Source organism: Panicum virgatum, chromosome 3N (assembly GCF_016808335.1).
Source record: "Panicum virgatum strain AP13 chromosome 3N, P.virgatum_v5, whole genome shotgun sequence".
NCBI lineage: Eukaryota > Viridiplantae > Streptophyta > Magnoliopsida > Poales > Poaceae > Panicum > Panicum virgatum.
In genome coordinates, this window is record NC_053147.1 from 18810995 (window position 1) to 18823473 (window position 12479).

General features: G+C 46.8%; 1 protein-coding gene across 1 annotated transcript; it reads left to right on the forward strand.

Annotated features, from left to right (window-relative positions):
* Positions 1–9870: 9870 nt before the first annotated feature.
* On the forward strand, positions 9871–11008 carry LOC120667406 (probable WRKY transcription factor 43). Its single transcript, XM_039947486.1, has 2 exons — positions 9871–10438; positions 10543–11008. The coding sequence occupies exons 1-2, from the start codon at positions 10044–10046 to the stop codon at positions 10742–10744; spliced, it is 597 nt and encodes a 198-aa protein (XP_039803420.1). The 5' UTR covers positions 9871–10043; the 3' UTR covers positions 10745–11008.
* The last annotated feature ends 1471 nt before the right edge of the window (positions 11009–12479 follow it).

Sequence of the window (12479 nt, forward strand, 5' to 3'; positions counted from 1 at the left end):
TCAGCACCATAAGGGATACGGATATCTTTCTGAAGATGCCCAAGAAACCAAGCCCATGAATTTTTGTTCTCATATTCGACAACAGCCCAAGCTATTGGGTAAATCTGATTATTGGCATCCCTTCCAACAGCTGACAGCAACTCACCTTTCATAGGCCCCTTAAGAAAGCAACCATCAAGCCCAATAACTCTCCTACATCCATCCAAGAATCCCCTTCGACATGCATCCAAACAGATGTACATTCTCTGAAATACATGGTCAGTTTCTTCAGGATCTAAAGCAATATGCACACTGGTTCCAGGATTACTTCGCTTCAGTTCCAGTGCATAGTCAAACAACTTTGAGGACTCGCCAGTCTGACAATCCATCATCTTCTTGACAACCCTTGCCTTCGCCCTCTTAATCATTGTGATTGACACATCAACACCCATGTCTTCTTCACAGTCTCTTTCATTGCTCTAGCTTTCCATGCTGGATTAGCTTTGATAGTACTCTCATAGTTGTCACATATTCTTTTTGTAGATAACCTTTTATTTTTAAGTTCTAGGCAGCATGCATGATTTGGATTATATGTCACAATCTGAAACCAATCTGTCCTTGAGTTGTATGAAGCATGGAGAACCCAGGGACATCCCTTCCACCTGCATACAGCCCTTAGCCTCTGCTTATCATTCTTGGGATATCTAATATTTACCTTCATCTTCAATGCATACTTTTCTATTGCATCTTTCAATTGATCCCTTCCTCTAAAGCACATGTCGACTGCAAAATGTGGAGTCTCAGCATGACTATCAAATATTGAAAACCTACAGTTCCTTCTCCTAGAAACACCATCACTATCCTCATCATATGATGCATCATGATCTGAATCAAAGTATGCAATGCCATCACCACCTTCACTGGCTTCACCAATATTGTTTACATCACTACCACCAGGGACATCCAAATAAATTGGAGCATCCAATGCAATGTCTCCTCCCTTCCTCGCAGTCGACATAAACTCTTTGTATTTATTTCTTATCTCCCTTACTTCATCATCTTCATCACTTGTAAATCGTGTGGCATCAAACTCGCTTCCTGATTCTTCTTTCTCATTTTCGGCATGTTGGTCACCCTTTCCATCATTCTGATCATCCTCACGAGTGGTGAGAGCCTCCAAATACATAATGTTCTCATCCAGTGCAGCACTTTGGTTACCTTCTTGTTCATTCAAATCCATAATGTACTCATCTCTGAATAAGGTAAAGACGTCCTCATCTCCATATTGTGTCTCTGTGCCTTCATTGGCACTCATGTCCAACTCATTTCGTTCAGTGTATATGTCCACAATACCTGCAGATCCTATCTCATCAAGCAAATCCATGCAAGACTTATCATCTACAAGCAGCCTCATTCCATTATTTAGCTTTGCACCAACTGCTAACCAGTACATCCTAATAGATCTCTGAAAGGTGGTGTGATCTAACAAATGGCCATTCAGCTCTGGGATTGATAATTTGTCCTTATCTATGTGTGATACTCCCAAATCCCCATTGCAATATTGCATCTGTGACCCATCAAGAACAAAATCCCCATTGAAATGAAATCGAACAGTCAATACCTCATCATCTCCCATGTTAATTCCGCCCTACAGATCCAGTTCGTGGTCAAATTCCACCAAAAACAGAAATCAAATTTAGATCCCACGAGCAGAACTTTCACTCACCTTCAATCGACAGCCAATGTCCACGATTAGAGCGGCGTCCTGTGCGGCGCCGTGCAAGGTCCAGAGAGCGGCCACTGTGGGGGGAATCGACCTGCCTTGGAGGGGGCGGCGAGCCGGCTTGGACGGAGGCGGCGAGCAGCCTTGGAGGGCTCGCGACCTGCCTTGGAGGAGGCGGCGAGCAAGCTTGCAAGGGCCGGCGAGCAGGCTCGGAGGGGGTGGCGAGGTGAGGCGCCGCGCTCGCTGGAAACAGCGGCGGCCAGACTGCGAGGGAGCGAGAGGGCTGCCTGGGAGAGGGAGGGCCGATGTACTGAGAGAAAAAATAGGGGTAAAATGGACATTTCAGCGTTTGCTGTAAACCTAATGGACGGAAAGTTAAGGAGGCAGTAGACGGTGTCAACGCCAGCTCAACACAGGCACGAAACCGGACCAATGGAGATAGTTCAGGGACTAAATTGGACCTTTTGAAAGTTCAAGGACGAATTTGAGCCGGACGCGATAGTTCATGGATGAATTTGGCTATTCCGCCTTGGATAAATACGCGAGATATCATTTCTACAAAGGTTTCCTGTTGTCGCTCGGGCGAAGATGGCAAAGGCAACAGCCAGCGGTCGAGGCCTTGTTAGCCCAAGCCCAGATTGGAAATGCCTCAGCCCGAGTTTTTTCATTTTTATATTTTTTAAAAATTAAAATTTCAAAAATATATGTCCGTTTTGAAATATTTCAAAAATACCCCCGGTCGCCCCCCCATAGGGCGACAGGCCTTAAGTGAAATTTTTTTTCTTTCAAATTCGCAATAAGGTCCCTGGAAATATAAAAAAAAACCTGTCGCCCAGCCCACGGGCGACCGCCGCTGGGCCCAGCCCACGGGCGCGGCAGGGGGCCTGTCGCCCCCCCCCCCCCCCCCCCCCCCCCCCCCCCCCCCCCGCGGGCGACCGGGGGTACCCCCCTATATAAGCTCAAGCCCTCCCCTTCCCTCCTCATTTGAGCCCGAAAATTCCACCAAAAATCCAGAAAAAAAGAGGAGTGAGGAGAAGGAAAGCGGCGAAGCCCTGCCGGATTCAGCACTTGTGATCTGCAGGTTAGTACATTTAGTTTAAATATTGTTATATTTAAGTACTATGTATTTTAATATGAGTAATTTGATTTAATTAGTGCTATAGTAAAACCATTTAAGTAGGAGTTCAATGATACTTTAGTTTGTAGTTACGTAGTAGTAAATTAGTTTAGAAAATTAGTCGAACCATTTATGCAGTATAGAATTTGAGTGTCATCACGTAGTTATGAATACTTATACGTTGTAATTGAATTTCATACTTAGTTTTTACGGATTATTGAATAAGGTAGTGAAGTAAAGAGTATAACTCGATAAGTATTATGTGATATACAGATATGTCGAGCAAGATGCAGTTTCAAGTATTTTATGGTGAATACAATGTTATGTATGGGCCAAATGGAGTAGATCTTTCTGCCTTTAAGCGCACATCTAGCGGCATAGATAAACCTCTGGAAAGGAGTTTTGGTTCCATATGTAAGTGGCTGCAGTGTGGGTTCCATGTTGATCCGTTGACACATGTGATCACTGTCCAGTCTCTTGTTAATTGGGAGGTAGAAAGTGAATTATGGGAATTAATGATGATACACAGCACTGATGACTGGCAGAAGTACATGCAAGCAGCTCTAGAGCGTGGGTGGCCTCTGGCCATTCTTATTCAAATCTGGGAGAAGACACAAAATGAAATCCAACATTGTGCAGATCAAGGAACTCCGAGTATTCGAAGAGAGACCAATTATGTTGAGCAAGATGAGTCAGAAGAGACAGAGAACCAAAACATGGGACCACATGGTCTTGCTGATGAGGGAGAGAGGATACATAGCATTCTGGACGAGATGGAGGCAGAAGACCAAACCGCAATAGAGATGGAAGAATATGAGGACTCATCTGATGACGAGCAGTACTCATTGCCAAAAGAGTGGAAAGAGCATGGTTTTGGCAGTCATGTCGCAGAAGATGTACGAAATCAGGAGTGGGAGTACAGAGGGAATGAGGTAGTGCAAGGTGCAACATATCCAAACATTGAAGCCGTAAAAGATGCTGTGAGACTATGGGCAATCTCATTGAAACGAGAATTCAGAGTCGTAAAGTCTGGCAGTAAAGAATATGAGGTGATGTGTGTGAATGCTGGATGTCCATGGCGAGTACATGCATTCAAGGGAAAATGGAAGTCAAACTGGAAATGTTCCATTGTCACAGAGCACACTTGTTTGCTGTCAGAAGTTCTTCCCTCGCATCACAATATATCATGCGACTTTGTTGCAAAGCAAATGTATGGGTTTATTATGGACAACCTAAATTATGAGCCAAAAATGATTGTTCGACACATTGAGCAGACTTATCAGTACACCATCAGTTATTTGAAGGCATGACGGGCTAAACAAAGGGTGTTCGAGATGCGGTTCGGCACATACGAAGCATCATATGATAACCTACCTCGTATGTTATCCCAGGTTGCTGCTAGAAATCCTGGAAGCTTTTATGACACATACCTTTTACCAGCTGTGACTAGGGGACAAAGAATTATGCAACGAGCCTTCTTTTGCATAGGTGCTTCTGTTAGAGCATTTCAGTTTTGTCTTCCGGTGATCTGCATTGATGGCACATTTTTGACTGGAAGGTATAAAGGTCAGATACTCACCGCAATCGGTGTAGATTGCAACAACCAAATTGTTCCGCTCGCATTTGCATTTGTTGAGAATGAGAACATAGACAGTTGGTATTGGTTCCTTGAACGAGTGAAGAATCATGTTGTTGCTGCACGTCCAGATGTGTGCCTTATTAGTGATAGGCATGCAGGTATCCTGCAATCAATACTGAAATTGCAACGTGGAACTGCGACAACACCTCCATTATGGCCTGATGTCCAAAACAGGTGGTGCATTAGGCATATGGGTGCAAACTTCTATGAACACTTCAAGAACAAGGATCTTAAGAACCTGTTTAAGAGATTGTGCACCCAAAATCAACAGAGAAAATTCAATGCATTGTGGCAGATGCTTGATCAGTTGACTGCAGAGCTAGTGAAGGTAAGGGCATCAGGAGCAGGCACGAGTCAGGCTGTAGAGGCTAGGGATTCAATTGAGAAGCCATTTTCACACTGGATTCGAGGTGCACCTATGAAGAAATGGTCATTCCTTTATGATACCAACGGAATACGGTATGGTATTCAGACAACGAACCATGCAGAGTGTTTCAATATGGTTATGCGTTCTTGTCGTGCCTTTCCACTTGTGGGAATTGTTGAGTTCATCATGTATGGGTGCATGAAGTATTTCAGAGAGCGTTACACGGCTGCAAGCATAAACATCAGCAACCCCCAAATTCAGTTTTGCAAAAGAGTGACACAATATATGCAAGAGAAGATTGAAAAGGCCAAACTGCACCGCGTCATATCCACAGGTACAATGGAGCATAGATTTGAGGTTCTATGTAAGGATAAAAGTGGTCGTGGTATACGTAGAGATAGAGTGGTACAGGAGAGTTTGATTACAGTTGATGGCAAAGCATTCTGCTCCTGCATGAAGCCTAAGTTATTGCATATGCCATGCTCCCATCTCATTGCGGCATGTGCAGAGTCTGCGTTACAGCCAGGACAATTTGTTTCACCGTACTTCAGCAAGGAAGCAGTTGTATCCACATGGGGACATGAGGTATACGGGATTGGAATTGTCGGGCCTTTCACTCAGGATAATGAGAATAAGATGTTTATTCCTGATCCAGCCACTAAGAAAGGCAAAGGCCGCCGTCAGACACGTCGTATTCGGAATGGTATGGACGAGTCGGAAGCAAGCAAGGCACAAAAGCGTTGCAGCCAATGTGGATCATTGAGTCACAACTACAAGAAGTGTCCTCAGAATGCACTTCACGATGCTGCTGACGTCGGTCCTTCCGGAAATCCCAGAGATGGAGCACCTCCTACGTTCAGACGAGCATCGGTGAGAATTGCTCGTGGAAGGCATTCGTTGTCATGATCCACAATTGTATTTCATTATTTGTAATATGTAGTAATGAAATATGGCAGGTATGTAATGAAGTATTATTGTTTTTATGTGTCCAGTTTGTATGAAATATATATTTACCTATGTGTTCTCATATATTTTTGAATGCAGGTATGGAGATGGACTCCTTGCTAGACCCAGTGATCGACTCGAGCCACAGGTCTTACTTTGCAGCTGTTGAGCACCGAGCCCTAGAGGTGCTACGTCCTCGTCCACCCGGCGAGGCGATCTCTATACACCACGATTGGTGTGACCGGTATGTAATGAAATATTATTGTTTATGACTTATGTATTCGCCGGTATTTCTTTGTTTCGACATTTTTTGTTTTTTTGCAGGTTACGTGAGGCCGGCCTACTGACTCTGAGCCGTCTTGTCGAGGTTGGGCCTATTCAGCTCGACCGATCCCTCCTGACGGCGCTCGTTGACAGATGGAGGCCGGAGACACACACGTTCCACCTCCCGTGTGGGGAGATGACTCCTACGCTGCAGGACGTGGCCTACCTCCTCGGCCTCCCTATCGTCGGGGAGGCTGTAGGTCCGCGTGTGGTGGCGGCCTCATGGAAGGATGAGCTGGAGGCCCGTTTTGCCCTGGTTGACCGCGTGAAAGAAGCAGGTCCGATCAACCCGCACCCGCGAGCAGCAGGTCCTTCGAAGACCTGGTTCCTACAGTTTACAGTACGTATTCATTCCAAATATAAATTTAATTATTACAATTCACATATTCCATTGATAGTTGAAACCATTAATCTTAATTGTTTATGCAGCCTGCCTTTTTGGCTGCGGATGCCGACGAGTACAGTGTGACCAGATCGTTGGAGGCGTACCTACTTTGGTTGTTTGGTTACATCATGTTCAACAACACTCATGGCAACTCGGTCGATAGGATTCTCCTTCCGTATGCACGGGAGATTGCGGATGGGGACGAGGACGTACCGCCCTACAGCTGGGGTGAGGCGGTACTTGCAGCCACTTACCGTGGACTCTGTGACGGCTGCATGAAGACACATGGGAACGCTATCCTGTCAGGGTGCCCACTACTGCTACAGCTTTGGTCGTACGAGAGGCTAGCCGTTGGTCGGCCCTTTGTCAGCCACGAGCCTTACCACTGAGGCATGTACGGCGACGAGGAGGACGAGAGGCCCACTATGGGAACTATCTGGATCTGGCGTCAGGTACGTTCGTATCAAATCTAATTTTGTTATTCATTGTTACATGATGTATTAGCGCAATTTTAATTTTACTTATTCGGAATGCAGAGGTTCTGGGCACATGCGCGGGTTAGACGCGCATATCCTGAGTTTGTTTCGGAGCTCGACATGCTGACGCCCGAGGACGTTATCTGGGAGCCTTACAGCCCAAAGGCTGGGGCTAGACGTGCACCAGCAGGCCTGTCTTCGCACTGCTCCGCGAATGCGAGCCTGTGGCTTACTTCCGCCGTCCTGGATTATGACATCGCGGTTGAGGCATATTGCCCCTGGAGAGTCAGGAGACAGTTTGGGCAGCGCCAGGAGTTTCCGGTGCCCACCGCGTTGGAGCGTGTCAGTCGCCAGGACCACAGGTAATTATGAATGAACTTGGCTCATACATTCGTGTCGAATCTAACGATTCTTCGTAATCCACTTTGTAGGTTGTCAAGGAGTGGCTTGCCGTGCTCTGATGAATGGCTCACCAAGATCCAGCCGTGGGTGGACCAATGGGAACAGGCAGACGAGCTCTTGGTCCATCCAACAGGTCCACACACAGACAGCTCCTTTAGGGCTTACCTCACCTGGTACTTACCCCGGACTCGGGCTCGTCTGGTTTTTGTTGACACTCACCCGCAGCCACACCAGGCGAGGCCTCAGGATGGCTATGCCCGGCACCACGTGGAGGCACTAGCTGGCGCGGTGAGTCTCTTGATCATATTTGCATATATATATATATATATATATATATATATATATATATATATATATATATATATATATATTCATATTCGTAAGATAATTCATGTGTTTCTAACTGTACCTTTACTGAATGGATGCAGTTTCGCCTTTGCAACATGATGCAGACGGACTGCTCGACTTACCTGACGAGGGTACGTGCCGGATCCCCAATGACCCAGTTTGAGCAGACAGAGGCATGGTCGAGACAGCGTGACCAGTTGCGTCAGATGGCGCACAACTTGGGAAGCCGTGTGCAGTATGAAGACAGCCACGGGTCGTCCCAGGCCTCGTCGTCGTTCCCGTGTCCGTCGACCGTGGGCGGGCCGACGTCCCAGTTCTTCCCAAGTGCAGGTAACGTACATATCTCTTTATAATTAGATCAAGTATTCCTACATATTTACTAATATCACATACAGGATACGATCCAGCTACTGCTTTCGGCCATACTGGAATGTTTAGAGGGACAGCACCAGTTGGCGGACCGTATCCAGGGATGGTACCGGGGCCACAGATACCGGCCTACACAGGTTAATTTATGTTTCATATTTCGGTTTCTACATGTCATTACGAAATATACGAGCGTATGCTAACATCCACATTTTTTGCGTAGGATTCTACCCCGATGCGGGCGCCGGACCTTCTTCTTCCTCGTTTCGACCAGATAACGAGACCTTCACCTTAGACGACTTCGACAGCTTGTCTCCAGAAGAGCCTGCCGTGCAAGGTGACCCCGATGTTTTGGGGTATTCACAGCTTGGAGGAGCACCATTTGGGATCTCTCAGCAGCAGACACCGCAGCCCCTTGCGCGTCCTGAGCGACAGGTGAGGTCTCCGGATGTTCTCACCTACTCCGAGGGCCATGTCCGTGCCCAGCAGAGGGCTAAGAGGGTCCGACGCCCTAGGGGTGGTTAGATGTATCTGATGTTTATTTGTAATGAGATAGCTGTGGACCGCTTATTTGTATCCGATGCTTATGATTGTGGTAGGTTACTTGTCATTTGTTTCTATAGATATTATTGATGTGAACTTATTATGTTTGTGGGTTCCATAATGCTCGTGAAATAAGAGAAGTTCTTGCGATTTTTTCCCGTGATTTAATGAAGGACAAGTTACGTGCGGTAGGAGTTAGCGGCCGAGATCTTGCCGACGATGGTGACGAATACACGCTCGAATAGCTCAAAATAGGTCCCTGGAAAAATAAAGTCCCTGGAAAAAAAGGGGGGCCTGTCGCCCCCCCAACGGGCGACAGGGGCATGTCGCCCGAGGGGTGGGCGACAGGCCCCTGTCGCCCGTTGGGGGGGCGACAGGTCCCCTCTTTTTTTTCTCCAGGGTCTTCGTTGCAAATTTGAAGAAAAAAATTACACTTTGGGCCTGTCGCCCTATGGGAGGGCGACCGGGGTATACTTTTGAAATATTTGAAAACGGACATATATTTTTGAAATTTTAATTTTTAAAAAATATAAAAATGAAAAAAGGCCGCCCGAGCTACGCGTTCTGTTGTCTCTAGGCCCATTTTTTTTTGAAGGGTCTCTAGGCCCATTTCACCCGAGCTAGAGGTTATGCTCAAGCTCGTTCTGGTCAAACCGTTGGCGAATGCTCTGGAACTTATCGCCGTTGAGTGTACACGAACGGATTTATCCCGTCTATAGTCTCAGCAATAAAGACTAAGTTGACTTGTTAGTCGTTTACGCTCTATCCTTCCTTCGGAACCTAGATTTCAGAACTTAGCTTAGTTAAGCCCAGTCGTTTTTGTAACAATCTGGGTGAGCCCCTACGTTTGAGCTCAACTAGTGGCACCGGTAAGCGTTTGCGGGTCTACCGCCTGCCGAGCTTCGGAAGAGGCAAAAACATGTGGGGGTGTTGAGTTGATGAAAAAGTTTGGGTTTGGGTACTGTAGTACGTTTTGTTGTTACTTGACAATTAATGTCTAATTATGGATTAATTAATATCATTAGATTCATTTCGTATAAATCAGTTAAACTGTGTAATCAGTTATTTTTTCCAACTGCATTTAATAGTTTATGCATGTGTTTGAAAGTTTGATTTGACAGCTGCTACTGTGCAAACAAAATTGAGAACTAAACGGTGCCACAGTATTCGTGGTGGTCGGGGCAGTTGAGCTGCAACCATGCCCATGCAGCGCTGGTTGGGTCGCGGTCGCTGGCCCTCCCTCGCCGTCGCCGCTCTCCGATCTCCCGTCCCGCGCCCAACGCCTCTCACCTTCCGGCGTCCTCCCTCTCACACGCGCCCCACCCGCCAGTCACAGCTACCGCGCAGCCGCGCCCACCTATTTATATGATCCATCCCGCGTCCCCCACCTCGATCTCCTTGGCTTGTCTTGTACGTGCAAGTGCGGCCGATGGAAGACTCGCTGCAAGGAGGCAGCCAGCAGAAGCAGCCGAATCCCCAGCTGCCTGCTATGTTACTCGCCTCGGCCTCGCCGGTGCCGCAGCTGGACTGGGCGTCGCTGCTCCTCCCGCGCGCGCCGGGGTCGTTGCACGATGTCGGGGCGACGGCGTCGCAGCAGCAGGCGGTGGCGGGGGCTAGTGGTGGTTGTAGTAGCAGCACCGCAGGGGATGCCGACGGGGAGACGGGAGCTGGGGAGAAGGGCGGCGGGACGAGGGGGAAGAAGAAGAAGAAGGCGACCTGGCCGCGGTTCGCGTTCCAGACGCGGAGCGAGAACGACATCCTCGACGACGGCTACCGGTGGAGGAAGTACGGCCAGAAGGCTGTCAAGAACAGCGCGTATCCCAGGTTTACCTTCCATCCGTCTCGATCCACAATGCAATGCAACATGTTATCTTCGAATTAAATTAATTGACCTTTTGTTCTTGCCTTTTGCCAATGCGCGCGTGCAGGAGCTACTACCGGTGCTCGCACCACACGTGCAACGTGAAGAAGCAGGTGCAGCGGCTGGCCAGGGACACGAGCATCGTGGTGACCACGTACGAGGGCGTGCACAACCACCCCTGCGAGAAGCTCATGGAGGCACTCAGCCCCATCCTCAAGCAGCTCCAGCTCCTCTCCCAGTTACAGTGCAGCACGAATCAGCTCATCTGATGAGCTAGTATTATTTATCTCACACAGATGACAGCGTGCATAGTCAGCGCGAACTAATGCAGATTTGTTTACTGCCCAAAGTGTACAAATCAAAACACGTTCTAGATCGGGAAGAGAAGGAAATAGTAGGCTGTCCTACTCCTACCTCCCAACAAATACAAATGTGTTCCTTCTTGTTTCATGCATATACCAAAAAAAATGTGTGTAGGCACTGATGCATGTGTTGTGTTTTAAACTTAATTACAAAAGAATCAATGTGCTAAACTGCTGATCAGAAAGGCCCTAGTAAACTTAAAAAAGAATGCAATTTTATTGTGCAAGTCAATCTATCTCTTCGGCTTCATTAATTGTTAATGCCATTTTTTCACACCCTGCTCACTACGTTAGAAAAATCGACATATGGATCTCACTATGTTTTAAAAGATAGATTGACTTGCACAATAAAATGTCCGCGTGCCTCTTTGACAACTCTCCATCCTCTTCTATACCTAGCAAGTTCTCTTTGCAATAATGCTCAACTCTTCTTGTCTTCCTCCATTTACTTGTAGCTTATTAAGGGTAAGGTCATCATAAGCCATTCGTGCTGGTTCGTACTAGAGCACACAATAATCCTCCAAGTGTCATCATCTGCATACTGTTGATAGATGTTTCTGCAGTAATGTTTGGTCCGCAGCGATGTTCGGTTAATTTCCTCTAGGCTCTAGGGGTGCCAATTAGTGGTGTACGCTTTCGGTAGTTTCCTTTACACTCTCCATCACCATCTATATATCCAGCGGTGTCCTGGTGGCACCTCGCAACCTATTAAGGGTCGAATATCAAGGTATTAGTTGCGTTATTATTTTGGTACTCTTTCCAAACATTTCCGGGCATATGCAATGCAGGTGGACAGGGAAAGCAGGAACATGTAACGGATCGTGACTGGGCACGATTATTTTGAACCACTCGAAGCATTGTGTTGTTTATAATAAACTCAAGAAAATAAGATCCAATAAGCATATGTGTTTTCTTTTTTAAATAATCAATAAACAGTTTGAATCCATCATTTAAACATTTCATGTTTACAACTTCAACATTTGAACATAAAATGTCGAACATGTGCTAAAAAGTGTTGCCAATAATTATAGAGAATTCTGAGTTAACTGTCTATTACGATTAATGGAAGCATTTGAAGAAAGCCATATAAGAGAAAGATAGAATAGAAACGGCAAAAATAGAAAAAAAATCTAGTCTAGCCAGCTGACCGAATTGGGCCTTCAGCTGCATCCGCTTGCAGTGATGCATTTCCTGAGGGACGGTTTTTTTATTTTTATATTTTTTATTTTCGTTTTTTACAAAAATATATATTTGATTTGGAAATTTACAGGAATATACCCCGGCCGCCCAGCTCCCGGGGACCTGGCCGCCCGGCAGCGGGGCGGCAGGGGCTTCTGTGCAAAAAAAATTTGCAAACATAATTGCGCGTAGGTCCCTGGGGCCGGTCGCCCGGCAGCGGGGCAGCCGGCCCTGATCGCCCGGCTGCTAGGCGACCGGCTCTCCCACCCTTATATAAGGGTTGGCTGGTGCCCCCGCCCCTCATTTGCATCACAAAAATTCCATAAACCAAGAAAAAAGAGAGAGGGAGGGAGAGCGGCGAAGCCCTGCCGGATTTTCGAGCCTGCGACTACAGGTAATCAAAATTCTTCTACGCTTTACAAATAGATTATGTTGTAATTATTTTTGTTGAAACAGTAAATTA

Coding starts and splice junctions, on each gene's coding strand:
- LOC120667406 (XM_039947486.1), top strand. CDS start 10,044: ATGGAAGACTCGCTGCAAGGAGGCAGCCAGCAGAAGCAGCCGAATCCC. Junction 10,439..10,542: donor AAGAACAGCGCGTATCCCAG/GTTTACCTTCCA, acceptor GCGCGCGTGCAG/GAGCTACTACCGGTGCTCGC.